Genomic DNA, 27,833 nt, shown 5'->3' with positions numbered 1-27,833 from the left:
AGGTATTATATTTCATGTGCTCTGCTGAAACGAAATTAAGGCAGCAACTATAAGTAACAGCTCATGCATAAATGTATTTCATAATGAATCCAAACCCGGATTCCTTAATGACTGTGAGGCACGCAACAAATCCAGGTTCAGTAATGGCTCATTCATGAGAAAATGGTCTAAATGTAAGACAGCTCGGAAGCTGTCTTACATTTAGAACTGGCGCTGGATGCCTCTTTATAGCTTTGGAGTATCCTCCGCCAGCTATAGGGCTTTATTAAGAGAGGTATCTAAAATGCAGGTCTTAGTGTATGTGCCCCATATTTTATAGCTTCTCTATAGAGAGGAGCTATAAATGGTGCTACAGAATGTCTTAATAAAGGCCCTTATACGTTATTTAAAACTGGAGATTTTTTATAACGGACAACTCAGTTAATACAGTTTGGGGAACATTTATTATGTTATTTATGGTACAATAGTGACATTAAAAAGTTGCTGATTTTGTTGCATGCCAATCTGTGACTTTTCTCCCTTCATGCTGGCATTGCTGGATATGACTGGAATGTTTGCATGCCCAATTCCTCATAATGGGGTCTGCCAGAGATTAAGCTGCTACCTAGCATATATGCTAGGATTCGGTCAGACAAAAACAGCTGCATGTAGGAAAGCGGCGGCCCAGCCTAAGGCTCCTTAGTGAGGCGTATGTGTGGTCACTAAGGGGTTAAAGGAGATGAATACATTATGGTTGTATTAGTGGTATTAAGTTATCCTAAAAAAAAATCATTGGCATATTCTAAATGTAGAAGGAACCATGTGTCCACAATCGGAAGTCTCATTTTTATAGTACTTTTATCAGTCTCATTTCTCATATTTGGTGTATTGTAGATTAAAATTAGTTTGGAGATGACTAGGTCATTTTATATTTCAGTTCATTGTGACATGCTACTGCTCTAGGTCAACAAAATTTCTTTAAAATTTGTTTAGGAAAAAATTGAAGCCTTGCAAATGTATTAGGTTGTAAAGATATAGATATAGATATATATATATATATATATATATATATATATATATATACACGTTTTCATTTTTATATAATATACATAGATTCGTTTTTATAGTACTTTAAAAAGCAATGTTAAAATGTTATACCACATTTTTAACATTTAAAAAATACAGTAGTATGTGTTACCTTTTAGAAATAATCCTCATTACATCAAGGCTTGCATATTTTAAAATTAAATTAAAGCTCAGAATATATTCCTTCAAAATAATCTTGAAAAAAACATGTCAATTACTTATACACAAAACTTTATTTGGAATATTGTATATAGTAAAATTATTCAAGTGACTGAAGCTGCAGTTCCCCATATACACCTCAGAGCGCCGCTATTCACCAATAAGGAAAATATTCAGCAAATCCAGAATCACCTCCTATGATGCAGGCAGTGTTCAACAAAAAGAAGAAATACACAGCATTTCATACTAGGATGAGTTGGGTATAGCACTCATAAAGAAAGATTTATTTGCTTTTCCTGGATTATAAATATAAAAATTTACCATTATTTTTCTGGTAAGAAGAAGGATGAATGGATTACAACTACAGGAAGGACAAGCAATGCAAAGAATCAGATGGCAAGTAATATTTCCCTTCTTATTTTCCTGGATTTGTCATTCAGTCTCTGGTCAGATTCATTATTCTATTAATGAAGAATTAAGAAAAGGTTCAATTGTTGGGAATTTAGCAAAGGACCTTGGATTAGATGTTAAGGATCTCTCCTCAAGGAAATTACACATTGTATCTGATGTGTCAGAGAAATATTTCAGTATAAATCTGGATAATGGAAATCTATGCATTGCTAACAGGATAGACAGAGAGACATTGTGTAGAGCTATAGCTGATTGTGTCCTTACATTTGATGCTATGGTGGACAATCCATTAAATTTCTTCAGTGTTAACATTGATATTCAGGATATAAATGACAATATTCCTAAATTTGCCCATGAAAAGATTAAAATACAAATGAGTGAATCAACCTCTCCAGGAAGAAGATTTCTTTTACAAAATGCAGAAGATTTGGATGTGGGTGTTAATTCTCTGTTAAGCTACACACTCAGTAAAAACCAGTATTTTGCTCTTGGAGAGAAGGTCAGCTCTGATGGCAGTGTATTTCCAGAGCTTATACTAGAGAAACCTCTAGACCGAGAGACACAAGACAAGCATGAACTTATTCTAACAGCTTCTGATGGTGGAAATCCTGTACAGACAGGCACTGCCTTAATTAATATCATTATCAGTGATATCAATGATAATTCTCCAATATTTACACAGGATGTATATAAAGTAAGTGTTAGGGAAAATATACCGGTGAATTCAACAATTCTGCAGGTCAGTGCAAGTGACGAAGATGAAGGTGTCAATGCACAAGTTACCTACTCATTTAGCACAACAGCAGGACACATTCTTGATGCCTTTTTTATCAATCCTAGAAGTGGAGAAATTAAAACAAAAGGATATTTAGATTATGAAACGACAAAATCCTTTGAGATTTTGGTGCAAGCAGAGGATGGAGGTGGCCTACCAACCAAAGCCAAGGTTCTAATAGAATTAATAGACGAAAATGACAATGCTCCTGAGATATCCATAATGTCAATGTTGACTAAGATTACTGAGGATTCAGCCCTTGGAACAGTCGTGGCTTTAATTAAAGTAAATGACCGTGACTCAGGAGAAAATGGTGAGGTTCAATGTTTAATAAAAGAGTATTTGCCATTTGAGTTGATACCTTCAGCCAATAATTTTTATAAAATTGTTACAAAAAGTAGTCTAGATAGAGAAAAGTTATCATCTTACAACATCACAATACAAGCTACAGACAAAGGGTCTCCTGGAATGACTTCTAGAAAAGTTATTTTGCTTGATATATCCGATATAAATGACAATGCACCAATGTTTGAGAAATTAGGTTACACTGCATTTATACCAGAAAATAATTTACCAGGAGCTTCAATTTTTAGTGTTCATGCAACAGATATAGACAGCGAAGATAATGCTAAGATAACCTATTCTATAATGACCAATGGTAATTACGCAGAATCCCTGTCTTCACATATCTCTGTGAATCCAATAACTGGCATAATCTATGCTCAACAGTCATTTGATTATGAAAAGCATAAAGAATTTAATATCCAAATCTTTGCTAATGACAATGGATCTCCATCTCTGAACAGCAGTGCAACACTAAGAATATATGTAGTAGACCAGAATGATAATTCACCTGTTATTCTGTACCCATCACCAGAGGTTGACAGCTCAACATTTGAGATGGTTCCTTGGACCTCTGAACAAGGATCTTTAGTATCTAAAGTGGTGGCAGTGGATGCTGACTCTGGACACAATGCCTGGTTGTCCTACTATTTTCAGTCTTCTGAACCGCCACTCTTTACCATTGACCAGCACACGGGGGAGATCAGAACATCACGTGTATTTCAAGAAAGAGACATCATGAAAAATGGAATTGTGGTTTTAGTAAAAGACAATGGGATTCCATCTCGTACATCTTCGGTGACTATAAATATGGTGATTGCTGATCATTTCCATCAGGTCCTTCCTGAACTAAGTAGTCAGTCTGAAAAGGAGGAATCTCAGTCCAACCTACAATTCTACTTAGTAATAGCCTTGGCATTAATTTCCTTTTTATTTATGTTGACTGTGAGTATTGCAGTTATTTCCAAGTACAAAGAGTCCAAAACTACTTCATTTGGATCCATGAGTACAAGTCTATATCCACAAGTTGACCCTAGATATTGTTCACAGTTCAATGGAACATTACCTCTGCCATATTCGTATGATGTTTGTGTAACTCTGGACCCAAATAATCAGGAATTTGCTTTCCTTGAACCTGAACACAATGTTCCTGTGGATAATCTAATTGATGCTGGTGAATCAGGGATGGGAAGTGAAAGCATAAAAAATGCTTTGATTACAGAAACACAGGTATGTATTAAAATCGGTCTTGTTTTCAATACTTTCATAGTCACTGTTTGTTATAATGCATCTCTGCGAAAATTGTCACATATTTTTATTTTTATTCTGCTTTTATTTTGGTCTTTTGGTTTCTGTACATGATTATGAGTGTAGTGATGACGAGGGTGATCATAGCAACATACATCATAAGAGTCTGTAGTCTAGAGACAACTCTATGATATCTGTGTGAGAGTGTTATAGGCATGCTCTGTGATTGTGCAGATGCCATTGTATATGGAGGTGCAAGGAAGTGAGCGTAAGTGTAAATGGTGTAATCTAGTAATATCAACATTTCTATATACAGATGATAACTTTCGTTATAATCTTGCCTGTAATGGTAATGAATAAATGCTGAGAATTGATCTTAGAATAGAAAGTACCAGGTTATTATGAAGCTCAATCGCTAGACAGAACACTTTCTTACTCGAGCATGCTCTAGTCTCCTCCCCGCATGTTTGTTGGCTGTTACGCAGTTAATAAACATGCATGGAGGTACTGGCAGTCACTGTAATGCATAGCCATGTTGGCTACTGGCATAACAGTAATTGGCTGGCAGGAACGCATCATCGGGTGCTATATAGCACCCGATGACACGTGGTTCAACTCAGTCTTAGTCAGGGAGAGCTGCAACAGAAGGGACAGATAGTGTAGGGACAGGAATTGGTTTGTTAGTCAGGTTTTACTGGTTAAAGGTGTTAGAGACCCAATAGTCTTTTTAAGGACTATTGTTTTATCTAGCTGCCATTGTTTGGCCGCTGCTAACAGTGACAGTTAACGCATCCTAAATATCAGTGACATTTTTTTCAAATTTTTTCGCTGCTGGTGGTAGCGACATTACCTGTGCTGAATTTCCTGTATAACGTTTGCCCATCCTAAATATCAGTGACATTCACTCTAATTTTTTCGCTGCTGTTGGCAGCGACATTAACTGTGGTACATCTCCTGTATAACGTTTGCCCATCCTAAATATCAGTGACATTCACTCTCATTTTTTCGCTGCTAGCGACTTTACCTATGCTACATCTCCTGTATAACGTTTCTGCATCCTAAATATCTGTGACATTTAGTGTAATTTATCTGCGCATACACCTACAAAACCTGTGCTACTTTAAATGTGACATTCTTTCAAGCATATATACCATTTAATATGCTCAAGGCAAGCAGTAAGGGATGGGGAAGTGGCCGTACTGCTGATGGTGCATGCAGAAGCCATGGCCCTGGTCATGGTGAAACTGTGCCTGCTGCCAGAGCACAAGAAACACACTCATCCACGATAACTAGCATCATGTCCCAGTTTTCAGGGCGGTGCATAACACCGCTCTCGAAGTCACACCAGTGCAACCAGGTGGTCGGTTGGATTGCATCAGATAATGCTTCCAGTCGTTTAAGCACCACCCAGTCTACCACAAAGTTCAGTCTTAGTACCCAAGAGTCTGGTCAACAGAATCCTCACCATGATCCTCCTTCCTCCCACCATGGAGAGTCTTGGTAAACAAATGATCCCACACTCGGGTATTCCGAGGAGCTCTTTTCATCATCATTCCTTGATTTGGGCCTCTCGCCAAGCACCCTTGAAGAGGGACATGAAGAGATCTTGTGCACTGATTCTCAAACTCTTGAGCATCCACAGTCAGAAGAAGATGACGGTGGGGAATGGCAATTAGTGTTTCACGAAGTGGATGATGATGAGACACAGTTGCCAATAAGTCAACGACAAGTAGTGTCTTAAGTGGTTAATGATGAGGATGAGACACAGTTGTCAATAAGTGAGGTTCTTGTAAGGTCAACAAGTCAGGAGGATGACCAGAGTGAGGAAGTGGAAGAGGAGGTGTTAGACGATGAAATCACTGACCCAACCTGAGAAGGTGGCAAGTCGAGCGAGGACAGCAGTACAGAGGGGAAGGTATCCGCACCACCGCAACATGCAACAGGCTGGAAGAGGCAGTGGGGTGGCAAAAGGGAGAAGACGGGCCACACCAAACAGGCCCGCAACTGTTCCCCGGAGCACCCCTTTGTGGAAATCTCCCTTGCCAAGGGGTAGGTGTTCGGCAGTCTGGCGCTGTTTTGAGGAAAGTGCGGACGATAAAAGAATTGTAATTTGCAACCTGTGCCGTACCAAAACCTCACCACTACCAGCATGATCCGCCACATGGCATCTAAGCACTCTAATAGGTGAACCTAATGCCTGCGTCCACAATCAGTGTCTGCAGGTCACCCCAGTGCTTGCTCTTCCCCTGTGTTACGTGCTGGCCAATCCCCTGTCCAAGACGCAGGCCAGGATGCCTCCCGCCCTGCACTTGGACCTTCGCAAGCACCATCATCTACCACATCCACTTCTGGGTCCCAGCGCAGCATACAGATGTCCTTAACCCATGCCTTTGAACGAAAGCACAAATACCCAGCCACCCACCCACAGGTCATATCACTAAATGCGCACCGTTCTAATTTTCTGGCCCTGAAAATGTTGCCATTTAGGCTTGTGAACACCAAGGCTTTCCGCAGACTGATGGCAGTGGCTGTCTCTAGTTAGTCAGTCCCCAGCCGCCACTATTTTTCCCACTGAGCCGTCCCCGCCTTACACAAGTATTTTTCCCGTAACATCACCCGTGCCCTGATCAACGCAGTTATTGGGAAGGTCCACTTAATGACTGACACATGGACAAGTGCTTGTGACCAGGGACACTACATTTCCTTGATGGCACACTGGGTTAATTTTGTGGAGGCCGGGAGCAAATCGTACCCTAGGATGGCACAGGTGCTACCAACGGCAAGGATTGCGGGCTCTACTTCCATCAGGATTTCTGCCACCACCTACATTAGTGGCTGCAAGCCCCCTTCTCCTCTTCCACCTACACCTCCACGTCCACCTCTGAATTCTCATCTTGCAGCACCAGTCAGCCATCAGTCAGTAGCTGGAAGCAGTGTAGCACTGCAGTGGGGAAGCGGCAACACGTTGTGTTGAAACTTATTTGTTTAGGTGACACTTGCAATTGCCAGCTCACCGACAGTTGTGCGACGTGAGCACGTGCTGGAACTCCATATTCCATATGTTGGCCAGGCTTTATGAGCAGCAGAAGACAGTAGTGGAATACCAGCTGCAACATGTTTATCACCTTTCCAGTCAGCTTCCGCTCTTCACAAACGATGCATGGGCATGGATGTCTGACCTCTGTGAGGTTTTACGCAACTTTGAGGAATCAACACAGATGGTAAGCGGCGATGCTGCTATTATCAGCGTAACTATACCACTTCTGTGTCTACTGAAACGCTCGCTGCTCACAATGAAGGCGGACGCTTTGCATGCGGAAGAGGTTGAAATGGGGGAAGACAGTACACAGGGTGATAGCCAGATCACCCTTAGTTTGTCTTCTCAGCGCAAATTGGATGATGAGGAGGAGGAGCAGGAGACAGTTGCCTCAGCTACAGAGTACCCATAGCAGGTTTATTCCTTCTGTTCAATGTGGATGGGCCAAAGAGGAGGAAGAGGATGAGGAGATTGAGAGTTATCCTCCTGATGAGGACAGCAAAGTCTTGTCTGTTGGGACTCATGGCTGACTTTATGTTATGCTGCCTTTGCACTGACTCTCGCGTTATATGCATTTTGGCCAACACCGATTATTGGTTCTTCACCCTTCTCGACCCCCGCTACAAAGAGAACTTCTCATCTCTCATTCCTGTGGTGGAGAGGACTAGCAAAATGGTGCAATACCAGAAGATCCTTGTGGAAAAATTGTTCCACAAAATTCCAGCTGACAACGCTGGTAGCAGAGTACGTAGTTCATAAGGCAACCAAGGAGGGAAGATGAGGGGAACACACAGCAGTTCCAACAAAGGCAAGGCAACACTCTCTAAGGCCTGGGACAGTTTCATGACACTCTGCCAGCACCCTCACCCTGATGCGCAGCCTAGTGTCACAAGGAGAGAAAAGTTTTGGAAGATGTTGAAGGAGTACGTAGCAGACCGTGTCAGCGTCCTCAATGATCCCTTTGTGCCTTACAATTATTGGGTGTCCAAGCTTGACATATGGCATGAACTGGCGCTCTACGCCCTGCTGCCAGCGTTTTCAGATCGGTTATTTAGTGCTGCTGGGGGCATAATAACTGATAAGCGCATCCGACTGTCAACTGAAAATGTTATCAAAATGAACAAGGTGAGGATTGCCCCTGACTACTATTCTCTACCAGAGGATAGCAGCTGACCATAAAGGCACTTTAAATGTGGGTTTTTTGGTGTATTGAATACACTGTATTGCCATGCCCCCTTTCCACCACAAAAAAGGTTATATGGTTCAATCTTCCTTTTCTCGTCCTTCTCCTCCATCATATCAACATGCTTATTAAGCTGCCCTCGCTTCTAATGTTTTTGAGGGTCAGCTCAGCAGCAGACCCTCATCCCTAATGTTTTAGAGGGTCATCAGCAGGCCCTCGCCCATAATATTTTACATAGTCAGCTCAGCAGCAGACCCTCACCGCAATTTTTTTAAATGGTCAGATCAGCAGCAGGCCCTTTCCCCTAATGTTTTAGATGGTCAGCTAAGCAGCAGACCCTCACCCCTAATGTTTTAGAAGGTCAGATAAGCAGCAGACCCTCACCCATAATGTTTTAGAAGGTCAGATCAGCAGCTAACCCTCACCCCTAATTTTTTTTGATGGTCAGCTCAGCAGCAGACCCTCACCCCTAATGTTTTAGATGGTCAGCTCAGCAGCAGGCCCTCACCCCTAATATTTTAGAAGGTAATATAAGCAGCAGACCATCACACCTAATTTTTTTAGATGATCAGCTCAGCAGCAGACCCTCATCCCTAATGTTTTGGATGGTCAGATCAGCAGCAGGTTCTCGTGGCTAATGTTTTAGAGGGTCACCAGCAGGCCCTTGCTCCTAATGTTTTTGAGGGTCACCGGCAGGCCATCAATCATAATTTTTCAAGGGTCTGTATGATACCCTCCTTTATGTGTAATAAAGTGTGTATTGGAGTGTCGGTTCCTTGTAATTTTTGGCAGCCCTTTCACTTAGTGCATAGGCTTTATTAGTGTAGGAGTCCCACTATCTGAACAATTGTACCACAATGTGAATGAGGCCCTCCTTTATGTGATATACAGGTTGTATCGGAGTGCATCTTCCTTGTAATTTTTGGCAGCGCTTGCACTTTATATACAAGTAAATATACAGGAAAGAATGTTTCCTAACAATTTTTCCTCTAAAATCGATTTTATGTTTTGGTGCATATTATTGTCTGTAAAAGTGGCGTACTACTCGGACAACATGTTTCCCAGCAGTGACCTGGAAGTCCAAGATGCATCCAGACATCCTCCTCATGCTGTTCCTGAACCATTTTGGTGGTGTTTTCATCAATTTCTGACCTTTTCATAAGAACCAGACATCCTCCCCTCTTCAAAGCAGGGGTTGCCTGGTTTAATGCTCGGGTTCTCCCATTGACTTCCATTGTGCTCGGGTGCTCTGCTGATGTTTAACATAAAAGCCACATTTAAGCAATAGTTACTGATGACACATTACCTTCCAGAATACAATTTTACATATTTGAGCAGTTGTTTCATAGAGACTGTACACATGTATTTTATTTTTTTAAAAAAGTCCTAAAATGTGAGAAAGTTTGTGTTGGTGAGCATATGGTTATATAAGATTTCCTGATATCGATTCGGCTTGTCAAAATTTGCTGTATGCAACTTTTTTTGTCTGGTCGAATCCTGCCATTTATGCTGAGGAGTGGCTTGATCCCAACCAGTTCCCATTATAGTCAATGGGGGAAACAAATAAACAAGGATAGCATAGAATTTTATATGTGGCTCAAAATAAGTCCAAAGAAGTCCTTGTGAAACAGACCACATACTAAACACAATTAAAACAACAAAGCCTGGACCTGGAGCAGATTTCTTACATAGCACAGTAGATTTGTTAGTCATCAAAAAGGAGGATTGTTGCAAAGTCCAGATCTCATCAAATTAGTCACTGTGGTGCTGTTAGATGTTCCCAGTAAGCCAGTTTGAAGCCAAGGCAGTCGGCTATTAGGTGCAGGAGCGTCCCTCTTTCTTTCTCCAAGCTAGTTCAGTTGCAGATGTTGCAGTTACACATCACTGTGGCTGTCTTTTTTGCTTTATAGAGTCCAGGCGTTTACTGCACATAATTGGAAGCAAAAAGCGCACCCTGGGTGGGATCTGATATAGTTTATTTGACACAGGGGTCTATGGGGCTGCTTAATCCCCCAGAGGTTTTAAAAGGTTACACCCACACACACACAAACTGACATCACATAATCTTACCAGTTAACCCTTTGCAGTTAACCCTGTGACACTTAGGTAAACAGTCCAGGTGTAATTCTACATTTAAACCATTGGGTGTTTGTGTGTTTAATAAATATATTCAGTTTCCTTCTGCGATATTCTTTTTTACCATATCTCCTTCCCTGCACTCTATTTCACATGGGGCTATTCCCCATGCTTTTAATCCATTAGGATTTTTATTATGGGGCAAATTTATTAAGACAGGTGTTTCAGACACTGGCCTTAATAAGGCCCTCAGGGAAGTGGTGCCAGCATCTACAGTACATGACTTTGGTGGATCCACCACCGCTTCTAAATATAAGCCAGCTTCCTAGATCTCTTACAGTTAGACCATTTTCTATGTCTTATATGACTTTTCCATGCTCACACCAGGTCTAAAAAAGTGGATGTGGCTTAAGCAGGGAAAAGTCACAGATTGCGGAGCAAAGTACCTTTGTGTCGCAATCTGCACCAGAAATATGCTCCTATGTTTTTCTGCAAAATGTGCTGAAATATTATGGGTTTTTAAACTCTTTCTAATATTTCTCAGATATTCTCCCAAGCAAGCTTTTTATTTGCGTGCTATACGGCCAACATATTGGTCACCACATAGGCGCTCTAATAAATAAATAATATTTCTACTGTCATACCCTGAATGTTATGCTTTATTCTATTTCATAGATTTTGTCTTCCCTTGGAAAAAAAACTTGATGTTGATTTTAATTTTAATATCTTGCACACAATGCACTTGTGACACGGAAAGAAGCCTTTCATATTTAGTTTGAACTTTGTGGCTATGTCCTATCCTATTACCTACAGTATGCGGCTTTGTCCTATTTTGTGTTTGATAGTGGTGGCTTGCTCAAATATCACTTAGGGCTGTGGAGGTAAATATTTTTGATAAAATTGGGTCCGAACATGCCAGTTCTTCTGTTTTCTTATCTATCTAGCATCCCTCTATATGATGAGGAGTGCTTCAGATTTTCTTGATATATTGCTGCATAGGTAAAAGTATTTTCATTCACAAGTCATAATAACGGGGTTAGGCTCTCAAAGAGATGCAGTGACAGACATTTCCTAATGACATTTGTAGAAAAGGAGACAGAAGGAATGGGTTAAAATGAGAATGGAAATATGGGATGTTTACAAACTTGACAGGAATCAACTCATACCCTTGAATTATGCTTTTCGACAAAGTGGACACATTTTCTAATGACTTTATAGCTGCCATATCTTTCAATCTAGATCTATCTAATTTATCGTAAGACCTGTGCTTCATTATAAATTGGATAAATCCTACAGTGCAAGGGATATCAAAGACTAAGTAAGTGGTGCCAGTATTTTAGTCCAGTCAATAACTAGAGAGACCATATCTGTTTGGAACCAATAAGAAAAAATTTGAAGTGATGCTCTCTTGTGTCATGAAAATAGAGTCTGGCTTTGTATTAGAGAACTAATAAATTGTCATAATTAAATATCTATTAAAATACATATGATAGTACAAGTTCACCAATGGAAAGAATTATACCCCTAAACAAACCCCAAAGTGCCTTAAAGGGGTTAACTCATGACTAATCTAAAAAATATAAATCATATGGTATATCACAATCTCTTTCAAATATAGCTAGAACCAGCCCTGTACCTCACACGGATCCAGAGATCTCCCCATTGATTGCTCTCCTAGATTTATATAAAGCTAACAGCTCAAGGGAAGTGTAGTTTTGGGTGTGTCCATTGTGCTGCGGCTGGACGATATTTTAACACTCTCCCTATCATAACTCAGGATGCAGTTAAAGGATGGAACTGAGCATGTGTGAAAAAAACAACCAGAAGGTGGCACTATAAAGATACTTTTTAACTCAGTGTCTTAGCTAAATTTGTAATTACATGCAATTATGAAGTATTCAGATCAACGTGCTGGTTTGAAAACTGTAGAATATATTTTATGGGACAAACCCTCTAAAAAAGTATTTCCTGAGATATAATATATATATATTCTGCTTATTTAAAGTCTTAGACAATAACACAAAAGTGTTTCATTTTAGCGGTACTGATTTAATGGTGGTGTACAGATGGAAAAGACAGGAGTCATAAGTGTCTATCTTTAGCTTCAATTTAGTTAAGGACCTACAGTAAATTTCTCATTAAACAAATTCAATATAGGCTAGCAAAACCCTTGCTTCAATCTAAAACATCACCAATGGATGGCTACACACACACATATATAAATATATCTATATATATATATATAATGGAGAGGGTATCGCAAAATCTTGTTTCTCCAAAAAGGCACGTGATATCTTTGGATATCTGTTAAGCCATTTTATGTACTTGGGGTTAAAAGTTTCTACCAGACCAGGGTTGTTTTAGAGATCCTCTGCTATCGTATACTAAGCCACAATTGAAGCCTGTGTTATAGTAACAGAGTGCTATAGTTCTGTCATGAGCATAAGCCACTTAGGAGTCAGCATAAGAAATATTGCAACACTATGATATCAGAGCATTGCCACCAAGGATTTGCATGAGCAATATTTCTAACTGCTGCCATCAGTAACCAGAAAAGGTTATGTACCCCTACTATAGGCAGTGTAATAGCAAATACAAAAGGTTATCTAAAATCTGTATAATGAAATATCAGGACAGGAGGATCAGAGAGGTAAATGCAAAGCAAAAGATGGCAAAGGATATTTATAATTATATTTTAGTGGTTTTGTAGGTGTTATTAGTTTTTCATTGTGTCATATGTATTGCAAAATGTGTTATATTGATGATTTTTATATAACATTTACTATAGATCCGATAATTGAAGACCTGCACTATGATTAGTTACTATGAGCAAAAGGGTAGTCTTTATTTTAGTCAATTTTAACAAAATTTAAATATTCTTATTTATAGTATATGGTATATCTTACTGTTGACAGCTTAGCTACAGTATATAGTTGGATAAATGGATAACCAGAAAACTTAGATCAGTTTCTCAAAAATGGCAGTTGCAGTTCCAAATTCATCTGAATTGAGCTCAAAGTTGATAGAGTATAGAGTGTATATAACCAATTGATAAAATTACCAAATGAACAACAATGCAATTATTCATTATTTAAAATTATAAAATTATAAAACTATGAATAAAGAATATTTTGTACTTTGAACTTAAAAATCACAGGTTTTCACTATAAAAAACTTTATAAAATAAATACTGTATATGTATTTTAAGAATACATACAAAAACTTATCATCTATTAGCAAAGAACCTGAAACCTCACTGATGATGCAGTTCCCCATATTCACCTCAGAGCGCCGCTGTTCACCAATAAAGAAAATATTCAGCAAATCTAGAATCACTTCCATGATGCAGCCAGTGTTCAACACCAAGAAGAGATACATGGCATTTCATACCAGGTTATACTGGGTATAGGATTCATAGAAAAAGGTTTCATATCTTGTTTTCCATTGGATTACAAATATTACAAGGAACTTTACCATTATATTTCTGCTGAGAAGAAGGATGGCTGGATTACAACTGCAGAATGGACAATCAATGCAAGGAATTAGATGGCAAGTAATATTTTCCTTCTTTTTTTCCTGGCTTTTTCATTCAGTCTCTGCTCAGACTCATTACTATATTAATGAAGAATTAAGAAAAGGCTCAATTGTAGGGAATTTAGCAAAAGATCTTCAGTTAAATGTTAAGGATCTCTCCAGAAGAAAATTACGCATCGTATCTAAAATCTCTGAGAAATATTTCAGTATAAATCTGGATAATGGGAACCTATATGTTGCTGATAGGATAGACAGGGAGACATTGTGTAGAGCTGCAGCTGATTGTGTCCTTACATTTGATGCTGTGGTAGAAAATCCACTAAATGTATTCAGTGTTAAGATTGATATTCAAGATATAAATGACAATCCTCCTACATTTATTCTTGGCACAATTAGGATAGAAATGAGCGAATTTACCTCTCCAGGAAGAAGATTTCTTCTTCAAAATGCAGAAGATCTGGATGTGGGTATCAATTCTCTGATAAGCTACAAACTCAGTACAAATCAGTATTTTGCTCTTGGAGAGAAGATCAGCTCTGATGGCAGCGTATTTCCAGAGCTTATACTAGAGAAACCTCTAGATCGAGAGACACAAGACAAGCATGAACTTATGCTAACAGCTTCTGATGGTGGAAATCCTGTACAGACAGGCACTGCCTTAATTAATATCATTATCACTGACTTCAATGATAATTCTCCAGTATTTACACAGGATGTATATAAAGTAAGTGTTAGGGAAAATATACCAATTAATTCAACAATTCTGCAGGTCAGTGCAAGCGATGAAGATGAAGGTATCAATGCACAGATCACTTACTCTTTTAGAACTACATCAAATGATATTCTTCAGACTTTTACTATCAACCCTCAAAATGGAGAGATAAACAATACAGGCTATTTAGATTATGAAGTGTTACAGTTTTATGAAATTTCAGTGCAAGCTGAAGATGGAGGAAGCTTAGCAGCAAAAGCCAAGGTTTTAATAGAAGTCATAGATATAAATGACAATGCTCCTGAGATATCCATAACTTCATCAACACACATCATTTCTGAGGATTCAGCCCCTAGAACTGTGGTGGCATTAATTCATGTTCATGATCCTGATTCAGAAGAAAATGGTGAAGTTCAATGTAAAATTATAGGTGATATTCCATTTGAACTGTTATCATCATCAGGTCATTTTTATAAAATAGTTACAAAAAGTAGTCTAGATCGAGAAAAATCATCATCCTACAACATCACAGTAGAAGCCTCGGACAAAGGATTTCCTGAAATGACTTCTAGAAAGGTTATTAGACTTGATGTATCAGATGTGAATGACAATGCCCCTGTGTTTGAGAAATTGGCTTATTTCACATGTATACCAGAAAATAATTTACCAGGAGCTTCAATTTTTTGCATTCAAGCAAGAGATATGGACAGTGATGCCAATGGAAAGATAACATATTCTATAATGAGTAGAAGTAATGAACATGATCCTATATCCACCTACATCTCCATAAACCCAGTCACTGGAGTTATTTATGCTCAACAGTCATTTGATTATGAGAAACATAAAGAAATTTACATCCAGATCATTGCCAAAGACAATGGTTCTCCATCTCTGAACAGTAGTATAACATTACAAATTTGTATAGTAGATCTGAATGATAATTCACCCATCATTCTTTATCCTTCACCAGAGGGTGATAGCTCAATATTCGAGATAGTTCCTTGGACTTCTGAGCAAGGATCTTTAGTATCTAAAGTGGTGGCAGTGGATGCTGATTCTGGACACAATGCCTGGTTGTCTTACTTTTTACAATCTTCAGAACCGTCACTCTTTACTATTGACCAGCACACAGGAGAGATCAGGACATCACGTTCATTTCAAGAACGAGACATCATGAAACATGGAATTGTGGTTCTAGTAAAAGACAATGGGATTCCATCCCGCTCAGCTTCAGTCACACTAAACATGGTGATTGCTAATCATTTCTATCAGGTCATTCCTGAGCTTATCAGTCAATCCAACAAGGAGGAATATCAGTCCAATCTACAATTCTACTTGGTAATAGCTTTGGCACTGATTTCCTTCCTCTTCATGTTGACTGTGATTATCGCAGTTGTCTCCAAATATAGAGACTCAAAATCTCCTACCTCATTTGGATCCTTGAATACAAGTCTATATCCACAGGCTGATCCAAGATTTTTTCCACAGTTCAACGCTGGGACTTTACCTCTGCCATATTCATATGATGTCTGTGTAACATTGGATCCAAACAAGCAGGAATTTGCTTTCCTTAAACCTCAACATAATGTTCCTGTGGATAGTTTAATAGATGCTGATGACTCAGGGATTGGAATTGAAAGTTTAAAGAACTGTGACCCTGCGGAAACAGTTTTAACAAAGGTATGTATTTTATCTGTTCATAGTATAGTGTCTTATATGTGTTACTAAATTTGATTTATTGCTGTAATATGGTGGTTATAGTCACCTTTAAAAAGTATCTTTTTGCCGTTATCATTAATAGCATACAAAACTTTTGCCCACTGGATTTTGTACAGTTAATAGGGTTTTCTGAGACTTTATAACCAATGACCTATCCTCTAGATAGGACATCAGTATCTGATCAATGGGTGTCTGACACCTACTGTAGGACCCCAGCCGATCAGCTGTTTGAGAAAGACACCAGTGCTCCTATGAGCACCTGCGGCCTTCTATCAGCTTTCCCTAGGCAAGTGACAACATGTTCATCGGTCACATGGCATAGGAGCAGCTCGGACCCCATAGAAGTGAAGGAGATGAGTGTGATACCAAGCATAGCTGCTATGCTTGGTAAGCATGGAGAAGGCTGCAGCACTCTCAGGAGTTTTGGCGCCTTCTCAAACAGCTGATCAGTGGGGGTCCAAGGTGTGGCCACCCTACAATCAGATACCTGATGACCTATCCTGTTTGTGCCATTCTGCTATGACCAGCAATGACTTTTAATATTAAAGGGAGACAGTAATAGTGAATATGCATGTGATCTGTAGGCGCATGACACATAGAATCAGAAGCATGGCAGATTTATATGCCTTTTTTTTTTTTTAAGATTCAGGATAATTAGCAAATTTGTGTTTGCATAGAACAAACTATGTGTACTATGTAAATTATCATAATATTTTGGTTAACGGAATGATAAATTGGCCATAATGAAATTAATTAGATATTATAAAGTTTCCCATACATTGCTTTGTACACTTTGTTGTGTAGGACTTGTTAACTGTGTCTTTTGAGGTTTTTTAACAGGATCTTTAACCAACCTAGTGAATATATAATATGCAATTATATGTCATAACATGCAATCATTTTTCAGCTCCTTTATTTTGCTTTTATATCAATCTAACACATAGTCCTCATGTATAATACTAATGAGGTGAAATGTAATTTCTTGAAGTGTACTATTAGGCCACTTTTGCATAGCTACATATTTTATATATTGTGATGTACTGTATTTGTGTCTAGGTGCAATTCTCTTGTATATTACTCTAAGGCAGCTAACAGCAAGCTAAGTGGCTCAACTATGAGAGTAATATAAACAAGATTGACAGATATGGAGAGTAGATATGTGGCGATGGTGACGAGTCTGTGCTTACATATATGTTGATGAGTGCATAAAATAGTATAAGTTGCCTTACTGCTAAGTAGAATGTGTAAACTAAGAAACTTAGAGGAGACTATGATGCATGAGCACATTGCATTGGAAAGGGTGGAACCGTACTTTAACTGACAATAGGTATAGTTATTAATTTCTAACAACGCTTTTGAGAGTTCTCAAGTTATCCATGGCACCTATCAAAATGCCCAGGTTTTTCTTATCACCATTAAAGGGGTTGTCCCTAGAAAAATATTCTAAAGTTTTCAAACCAGCACCTGGATCTGAATACTTTTGTAATTGCATATAATTAAAAATTCTGCCACATAGTTATTCAATAAAGTCTATCTGTAAAGAGCCACCAGCTCTTTGATCCTGTTCTTATTTCTTTGTCTGGTTCACTAAGAAGGCCGCACATTTTCAGTTTCATCTTTGAACTGCCTCCTGAGCAGTGATAGGGAGAGAGAATGGACATACCTCCTTAGATAGAGCAGAGATGACCCTCCCCTTGAGCTGACAGCTTGATATAAATGCAACAGAGCAATGAATGAGATCTCTGGATCCATATGAGGTACAGGGCTGGTTCTAGCTTTGTTAGAAATAAATTGTCATGTGCTATACAATGTCTGATTTGAATTTTTATATTAATCATGGGATATCCCAAATTTAGTTTTAACATTTAATTATTTTTCAGTTTCATTTCTATGTAGCTTTTGGAAATGTTGTTATTAAAAATTTTGTAAAAGTAGCACGGTCATAATTCTGAAGATCATTTTTCTAAGGCAGCAGTCATCCAATAAAACTTGATTTCATTTAAAGAGCATATTTAGGCCATAGAAATCCTTCTTCAAGGCCACTGGTTGAATCACTATGATATCACTGGACCATGATTATGAGTACCATGGCACTCGTTTTAGACTTACTAAGGGCTTGATGTAATAGAATTATTGCATATCAGGGGAAAAAAGCAATAAGTATGAAGGAGAGGGAAATTTAACCAAATAGATTTAACTGAACATTCTTATGGGATTTAAAATATACTACTTTTTTAATTTATAATATTTTTAGTATAGAGTTTTGTTTACAAATGATTGTATATGGTACACCTTTGTTAAAAATAATATAAATCAGTTTTCTATATTCTGTAAGTGTTCTACTTTTTTATAATAAATAGGTTTATGTGCAGAAAACTTTAAATCTAAGTAACTGATGCTGTAGTTCCCCATATACGCCTCAGAGCGCCACTGTTCACCAATAAGGAAAATATTCAGCAAATCCAGAATCACCTACATGATACAGACAGTGTTCAACTGCAAGAAGAAACACATAGCATTTCAGATTAGGATTTGCCTGGTATAAGATTTACAAAAAAGAGGATTCATAGATTTCTGTTCTGATCCAGTGTATTTTGCATATATAACAAAGGATTTCACCATTATATTTCTGGTAAAGAAGGATGGCTGGATTACAACTACAGGAAGGACAATCAATGCAAGGACTCAGATGGCAAGTAATATGTTCCTTCTTATTTTCCTGGCTGTGTCATTCAGTCTCTGGTCAGATTCACTATTCTATTAATGAAGAACTAAGAAAAGATTCTGTTGTGGTAAATTTAGCAAAGGATCTTCAATTAAATGTTAAGGATCTCTACAAAAGGAAATTCCGTATTGTGTCTAAAATCTCCTGAGAAATATCTCAATATAAATATGGATAATGGAAATTTATACATTGCTGATAGGATAGACAGGGAGAAATTGTGTGGAGCTTCAGTTGATTGTGTCCTTACATTTGATTCTGTGGTAGAAAACCCCTTAAACATTTTTAGTGTTAAGATTGATATCAAGGATATAAATGACAATCCTCCTAAATTTCATCATGACACATTGACATTAGAAATCAGTGAATCAACCTCCCCAGGAGCAAAATTTGTATTACAAAATGCAGAAGATTTGGATATAGGTATTAATTCTCTGATAAGCTACAAACTCAGTACAAATCAGTATTTTGCTCTTAGAGAGAAGGTCAGCACTGATGGCAGTGTATTTCCAGAGCTCATACTAGAGAAACCTCTAGATCGAGAGACACAAGACAGGCATGAACTCATTCTAACAGCTTCTGATGGTGGAAATCCTGTACAGACAGGCACTGCTTAATTAATATCATTATTATTGACTCTAATGATAATTATCCAATATTTACACAGGATGTATATAAAATAAGTGTTAGGGAAAATATACCAGTGAATTCAACAATTTTGCAGGTTAGTGCATGTGATGAAGATGAAGGTGTCAATGCACAGATTACATATTCACTTATAAGCACAGCAAACATAATTTTTGAAACATTTGCTATAAATCCAAATAATGGTGAAGTTAAAATAAAAGGACAACTTGATCATGAAGTCAATAAATTCTATGACCTATCTGTGCAAGCAAAGGATGATGGAGGCCTAGCAGCCCATGCTAAGGTTTTAATAGAAATAACAGATGAAAATGATAATGCTCCTGAGATATCCATAACTACATCATCAGATATAATTTCGGAGGATTCAGCCACTGGAACTATGGTGGCCCTAATTCAAGTTCATGATGCAGACTCCAAAGAAAATGGTGAGGTTCAATGTATAATAACAGATGATTTGCCATTTGAGTTAATAACAACAACAGGAATTTTTATAAAATTATTACAAAATGTAGTCTAGATAGAGAAAAGATATCATCATACAACATCACAATACAAGCCTCAGACAAAGGATCTCCTGAAATGAGTTCTAGAAAAGTTATTAGCCTTCACATATCAGATATAAATGACAATGCACCAATATTTGAGAAATTAGGTTACACTGCATTTAGTCACAGAAAATAATTCACCAGGAGCATCAATTTTTATTATTCAAGCGAAAGATATGGACAGTGAAGACAATGCTAAGATAACATATTCTCTAATGAGCAGAGATAATGGAGATCTCCTGTCTTCTTATATCTCCATGAATCCAGTTTCTGGGGTTATTTATGCTCAGCGGTCATTTGATTTTGAGAAGGATAGAGAATTTAATATCCAAGTCATTGCCAGAGACAATGGATCTCCATCTCTGAACAGCAGTGCAACACTAAGAATTTGTATAGTAGACCAGAATGATAATTCACCCATCATTCTCTACCCATCATCAGAGGATGACAGCTCAACATTTGAAATGGTTCCTTGGACCTCTGATCAAGGCTCTTTAGTATCTAAAGTGGTGGCAGTGGATGCTGACTCTGGACACAATGCCTGGTTGTTTTACTTTTTACAGTCTTCAGAACCATCACTCTTCACCATTGACCAGTACACAGGTGAGATCAGAACATCAGGTATATTTCAAGAAAGAGACATCATGAAACATGGAATTGTGGTTCTAGTAAAAGACAATGGGATTCCATCCCGCTCATCTTCAGTCACTATGAACATGGTGATTGCAGGTCATTTTCATCAGGTCCATCCTAAGCTGAGTAGTCACACTGAAAAGGAGGAATCTCAGTCCAATCTACAATTCTACATGGTAATAGCCTTGGCATTGATTTCCTTTCTCTTCATGTTGACTGTGATTATCATAGTTATCTCCAAATATAAAGAGTCCAAGTCTTCTACCTCATTTCAATCAATGAGTACTAGTCTATATCCACAGGTTGATCCCAGATTCATTTCACAGTTCAGCAATGGCACATTACCTTTGCCATATTCATATGATCTTTGTGTAACTCTGGATCCAAGTGACCAGGAATTTGCATTTCTTAAACCTCAACACAATGTTCCTGTGGACAGTCTAATAGATGGTGATGACTCAGGGATTGGAAGTGAACATTTAAAGAATTCTTCATCTACAGAAACACAGGTATGTATTTAAGACCAGCTCTGATCCTTATATGAGTGGTCATCTCAAAGAGATCTGAAAGTCCAATTTCATTAATAAAATGTACGTACTAACAATTCATTAAGTCTGATATAGAAGTAAATATTTTCAGCAATGAGTGGATGATGGTTGTGCTTAAAATGGGAATCATGAATTAATATACAGATGTGTAAGTTTATTTCAGTAGTCTTTTCTTGTACGATTTAGGCATGATTATCTATTTATGTATTTTAAAATGTTTTATATGTTCTTGAGCTCAGTTCACTGCAAAGGTTTGTAAGCCATTTGGGACTTATACTTTGTATTGAAGCTGTTAATTTAATAATACTATGGACATGTTATTACTGAAACAAGTTGAAGTTCTGATTATGGATACTTCCATTACTGTCATAACAAAACAATTTTCAATGCCATCTGTTGAATAAGTCTGGCTTTCTTTTATACCAGAGTTTGTTATGTGGCCCTTATATGCCTGCATTGCATTCAAGCCCCAATGGGAAAGCAGCATAGAGTGTATTGCCTTAACTACGTTAATGATTAGGAAAGAGTGCTACTATACTTTGGGAAATATAAATATGCCATATGTTTATTGGAACCACAGAGCTTTAGCTGTATGGTTTGAGTCCAAATTCTATTGTGTGGCAGGAGGAAGGGGTTCATTTGGTTTGTATTAAAGAATCAATAGTCACAATGACAGTGGTATAAAAATTGCAATGCCAATGCCGTAAATTCCTGGACAATCCATAAAAAAAATCGTGGGATTGTCCAGTTAGTGGGAAAGTGGCCATAATTAACCTGCAAAGCTAATCTAAGCCAGATATATCAATGTCAACGTTTTTAAAACGTTATAAAAGTTGCTACCATCTTAGTCCAGTAAAGGGGTGGCATATAATGTTAAGTAATCTTAAGACAGATGCACATTACAGCAACAAACACTTCTGGAAAACTTAAAATTCCTCTTAAAACCGTCGCTAATCTCTGTGATTTTTGGGTTAACTTAAAAAAAAATCAGGTTGGCAAACCTAGTGAAGTCACATTAGGTGCTACATGATCTGAATTATTGCTGCTTATTAAATAAGAATTAGAGTAGCAGTGTTTATGACTGATATACTGATCTACAGTTTCAAATAGAAAGAAATTTGCAATAAGTAACATATATTTACATGTTTACACTACACTTTTTTATACACTTTTGATGTTGTAGATAAAATATTACAAAATGGTTTATTATTTTTACATTATTTCTGTGGTTTTCATTCTATGTCAAAGTTTGAGAGGTCAAGGATAAAAAAAAAGCTAGAATAAGACTGGCACTCTAAAATATAGTAGTCACATGGAGTTAATAATAATACTTGAATTTATTGTATCAGACAAAATTATAATAACAATATAAATCTAAAACTAAATGAACCCCCCTAAAATTATCTTTAAATATGGGAATATTGTACACATATAAGTACACTTTGTATAATATGGCCAACAAGGGGTATGTATAATAAGTCCCAGATCAGTTGCTTGGGTCACGCAGCATATTAAGGTGCTAAAATCCAGATCTTTAATCGTCAGTCACTCAATTAAATATAATCCAGTTGGCTCACATGGGTAATTTCATAAATACGGTGCTAATATGGTAAGTTCATATGTGCAGGTGCAAACAGTCCTTTTTGTTTCCCGTATGTGCGCTAGTAATTCAGAAGAATTATCAGATCAATATTATTGCAAACGCTGTGTGATCAACCGCATCAATATATTCCACTTTGTGTAAATCCTGCCCATTTCTCATGAGTTATATCACATCCACATGGTAAGAGTATTCAGGTTGGGAGTTGTATAAACTTGAATATAGATGATACTCACAGTTCCAAGGGTTTGCTATCAAGGGTCACTATCTGCGAACACCGAACAAACCGGGATTGCTCACACATCCAGGTAAGCCCACTGAAGTGGGACGCCACAGGGGGCAGACCTTTGGAACTGTGAGTATCATCAATATTCAAGTTTATACAACTCCAAACCCGAATACTCTTACCATGTGGATATGATATAACTCATGAGAAATGGGTAGGATTTACACAAAGTGGAATATCTTGATGCAGTTGATCACACAGTGTTTGCAATAATTGTGATCTGATAATCCCTACTGAATTAGTAGCGCACATACAGGAAACAAAAAGGACTGTTTGCACCTGCACATATGAACTTACCATATTAGCACCATATTTATGAAATTACCCATGTGAACCAACTGGATTATATTATATTGAGCGACTGACGATTAAAGATCTGGATTTAAGCACTGTAATATTCTGCGTGACCCAAGCAGCTAATCTGGGACTTAATATACGTACCACTTGTTGCCCATATTATACAAAGTGTACTTATATGTGTACAATATTCCAATGTTTTAAGATAATTTTAGGGGGGTTCATTTAGTTTTAGATTTATATTTTTATTATAATTTTGTGTGATACAATAAATTCAAGTATTATTACTAACTCCATGTGACTACTATATTTTAGAGTGCCAGTTTTATTCTAGCTCAATTGTAATACTATTGAAAGGGTGATTTCAAGTCAGACTAGAGCACCATTCCAGGTCCACAGCAAAGTGAGCCATTGCCCTACAAACCCATTTACTTTTCTTCCTAAGGATAAAAAAGGTTGCGCTGAAGCTCTCCTGTATTAAGCCATATGCCTAAGTTGGTTATAGCAGGAAACCAGATTTGAGTTACTTGAGAGTCAGACAATGCTACAACAATATGACAAATGAACACCAGTATTATGAGCCATACATCATTTTTTATGGGAAAAGCATCAACTGTGACTACTGGTTGTCAGGGAAATTAGGCCTATTCTGTTTAAACAGCTTAAAAATGGTTTAACATCTCCTAAAAAATTGTTTTTCATTTTACTAATCCACAATGCCCTCATCCGATGCTTCCAAGTCTCCGCTGGTCTATACTTCCTGGGTCCTCTTAACATGCAGGATAGGATCACTAAGCCAATCATAATCTGTGGCAGGCTGCAGCCACTGATTGGCTAAGTGGGTATTTCCCAGAAACAAATCTGCCAAGAATGCCATATAGAAAAGCTATAATAGAGACTTAAGTGGAGGAAACTATCAAGACGTACAGTAGGGAAAAATTACTAGATTACGGTAATGTTTTTTCCGAGTGGTATTGAACCTTCATTCTATTAAGGTGACTATATCTGAGCTACAATACCACACATAGCCCTTGGAAATATGTAGCAAAGTGTTTAGAAGAAGTTTGATAAAATATATTTTTTTTAATCCTGTACCTCTTAATGTGTTATGTTGGTCTTGTTTGCACAATAACATTATTTTAACACTGTTTAAAGAGGACCTGTCACCACTCCTGACATGCCTATTTTAGTAGCTTCATGCATGTCCCATGTAATAACAATTCTGGAACATCTATTCTTATGTTTATATGTTGTATAATTCCTTTATTATTTCTACTAGAAGTTGTGAATGAATGGCTAGCAGTCTGCAGTAAGTGTACAGAGGGATGGTAAACAGTTGGGAGGGGGGGGGGGGTGTACCTGCACAGTCTGACAATGACAGTACTGCTTAAATAGAGTCAGACTGTGACAGGACAAACTTCCAACTTGTTAACACCCCTCTGTACCCCTACTGTAGACTGCTAGTAATTCATTTACAACTTCTAGTAGAAATAAAGTAATGGTACAGCACAGAGCCATAAGAATAGATGCACCAGAATTGTTATTACATGGGGAATGCATATAATTATTAAAATAGGCATGTCAGGTGTGGTGAAAGGTCCTTTTAAATATAGATCTCCATAAAGCATTATAACTACAATATTTTCTGAACAATAATTTTATCAAATTTGATGGTTTAATTAGTGATACCTGCATTTCCAAATATTTACAGCACTGTGATTGAAAAAAAACTTATAAAGTAGATGTCAGACCACTTACAATCAGTGTAAATTTTATTAATCAGTTAGACCAATACATAAGTTAAAAACAAGTTAGGTACAGGGAAAAAGTGACATCTATTGGAGAAGAACACAGTGGGAACAAACAGTTCATATATTTCCACAAGGAGATAAAAATAAGAAAATAAAGTGCAAAGGTTCGCTGAAATGCACGGCGGTGTTAGCGCTATCCTGGAGAGGTTCAGTACGGGTAACAGTTTTTTGTCCTGCATATTTTGCTGTTCATTACTTTCTGTACTTGCAATTTATTTACTTATTCTTATCTCCTTGTGGACATTTATGAACTGTTCCCACTGTGCTCTCTCCAATAGATGTCGCCTTTTTCCCTGTACCTAACTTGTTTTTAATTTATGTATTGGTATAACTGATTAATAAAATGTATTCTGATTGTAAGTGGTCTGGCATCTACTTTACAGGTTTTTTATGGTATTATTATATGCATGTCCATACGTGACCAATAGTGGTTATATATAACTTTATATATAACTTTATATATAACTTTATTATTTTTTTGCTGGAGTTTTTGCTTCATTTTGGTTTCAGCGCTGTGATTGGTAGCTACGGGCAATATGCATATCATATTGACATGTAAATACACAAGATGTAAAGAAATGGAGGTAGGGCTTAGGGACATGAGAGCAGGGACTACGGGGACATTTACTAAAGTGTTTATGCTGCAAAAGTTGCATACTATGGTTCAATCTATACTTGCAACATGATTTGCAACTTTTTAAGCTTCTCAACACTCAGAAGTGGCTAGAAAGGAGCTGGGACTTAGTCCCCCAGATTTATTATATAGTCAGAAACTGGCATAAGTTAGAGTTCAAGTCTTTTCCAGACCCTGTCTGGCGTAGACTTGAGTTTCATGGCGCAAGAAGGGACTGAGATGCGAATAATTTATTAAAAGGCATCTGCTTCTTAAAAAAGTTCCATCTTACTCCACCACAGGGAGATTGGCAGACTTGATAAATATGCATCCATGTTTACTTGTATGCAGTTGCAGTTGTTAGAGGAGGTAGGTGGATAGATGAGTATTGCAATAGAGTAACATAAAGTTTAACGAATAAGTGGACAATCATTTTACAAATAGGGGGAGTTTATTATTTGTGGTGTTTTTGTGTCAGATTTAAGTCTTTCTATGGTTTGTGCAGGTGCATCTAATTTATGAAATGGTGCATAGTAATAATACAATTTGGTGCAAGTGAGGTGTGGTTTACACATCAAACATCACAAAATTTCACCAAAGGTCACAAATACGCACAAATGTTGCATGCTTCTTTTTGCGCCACTAAGCAGGCATACAGTAGCAAATTTAATAAATGACCCCATCTTGTTTGTTTTGGCAATTTACACAACCTCTAAGTGAACACTAATACTGGCTTTTTATGAACTTTTCATAGCAGCTCGGTCTAATCGCTGCACAGGTCCCCCATGTAGTGGATAGCGGGGCTCAGCTCTAAAAACCCGGAACAGCAAGAGTGCCGATCAGGGCTGTTTATCCTCTTACATGCCACAGGTAATGGCATTTGCCTCATGTAAGAAGTGACAGAAAGAGTGGACTGCCAATGTGTGTATAGGGAGGCTGGGGCCTGGTGTACGCCCCAAATCGGGATTTCATGTTATAGTCCCCTTGTGGGACTATTAAAGAGTATATCCAATATCTAAAATATCCCTCCCCCTTATCCCCAGGCCTTGTATGGATTATACTTACCCGCTCCACAGCACCCGAGTCACTCCAGATCCCTGCACGTCCGCTGCTGCCTCTCCCCATCATTTGGATCAAAATATCTGGCCACAGGGGGGGGGGGAGCAGACAATAGCAGCTTGCAACAGTGAATGGCCTCAAGGGGGCTCGTCCCCATTGTAGAAGTGGCCAAACTAGGAGGTGGTGTGGCCAAGCCAAGTTGGTGGGTTTAGCAGGGCAATCTGTGATTTTCATTGATACCCTTTTGGAACACACTGTGACCAGACTACTAGACTAGCACAATTTTTCTGACTAAAATTGCCTGGTATGTTGAGCATTATACAAGAATACTAATGAAGGTTTTTAGTTACAGAAATTATTTTCTATACTAGCAGTGAGCCCTGTAGTACAGTGGTTAGGTGTCAGTTATCTCTGTGTAAGATTTCTGTGCTTGCATCCTGGTATAACCACAAAAGTCTACTTTAGTAATCACCCAAAAAAAGTTTATATATATATATATATATATATATATATATGTGGATACTTTTGCATATATATACTGTGTATGGGCCTACTGCAGGTAAAATTCACAGTATGGTACATTGCCAATGCGCTCCTGGTGTTTCCAAGTGTTGTTCATATCATTAGCAAAGTGTGGCTTAAGTGAGGTGGCTCCACCATCTGACTTGAATGGTAGCGGTGCTCTGCTATGATACACCCAAGCTTTAGTAGAAATTGTATATGGAATTCAGCAGGCACTCACTTTTCATACATGTATATTTATTAAAAAATAATATTTATTAAAAAATTATTAAATAATTAATAAGGTTA

At 37.8% G+C, this 27,833-nt stretch overlaps 2 protein-coding genes across 10 annotated transcripts in view; both read left to right on the top strand.

Moving 5' to 3' along the window:
• LOC122928299 (protocadherin gamma-A4-like) overlaps positions 1 to 27,833 on the top strand; it is a 299,736-nt gene that overhangs the window by 116,493 nt on the left and 155,410 nt on the right. For 2 of the 9 annotated variants that reach the window (XM_044281018.1, XM_044281023.1), the window contains exon 1: positions 1,481 to 3,982. The exons of 6 other annotated variants lie outside the window; for them this stretch is intronic. In XM_044281018.1, coding sequence (XP_044136953.1) covers positions 1,571 to 3,982 — 2,412 coding nt within the window. In that variant the 5' untranslated portion in view covers positions 1,481 to 1,570. Of the gene's footprint in view, positions 1 to 1,480; positions 3,983 to 13,687; positions 16,223 to 27,833 lie in introns of those variants that run through there. One more of the 9 variants, XM_044281012.1, reaches the window with a different exon arrangement.
• On the top strand, positions 18,999 to 19,698 carry LOC122928302 (protocadherin gamma-B1-like). Its single transcript, XM_044281030.1, has one exon. The coding sequence runs from the start codon at positions 19,082 to 19,084 to the stop codon at positions 19,598 to 19,600; it is 519 nt and encodes a 172-aa protein (XP_044136965.1). The 5' UTR covers positions 18,999 to 19,081; the 3' UTR covers positions 19,601 to 19,698.

Source organism: Bufo gargarizans, chromosome 2 (genome assembly GCF_014858855.1).
Source record: "Bufo gargarizans isolate SCDJY-AF-19 chromosome 2, ASM1485885v1, whole genome shotgun sequence".
Classification (NCBI taxonomy): domain Eukaryota; kingdom Metazoa; phylum Chordata; class Amphibia; order Anura; family Bufonidae; genus Bufo; species Bufo gargarizans.
The sequence above is the reverse complement of the archived record's forward strand: the minus strand, read 5'-3'. Positions and strand labels throughout refer to the sequence as shown.

What these genes read in the sequence shown, in the direction of transcription:
- LOC122928302 (XM_044281030.1), top strand. Translation starts at nt 19,082, where the DNA reads ATGTTAAGGATCTCTACAAAAGGAAATTCCGTATTGTGTCTAAAATCT.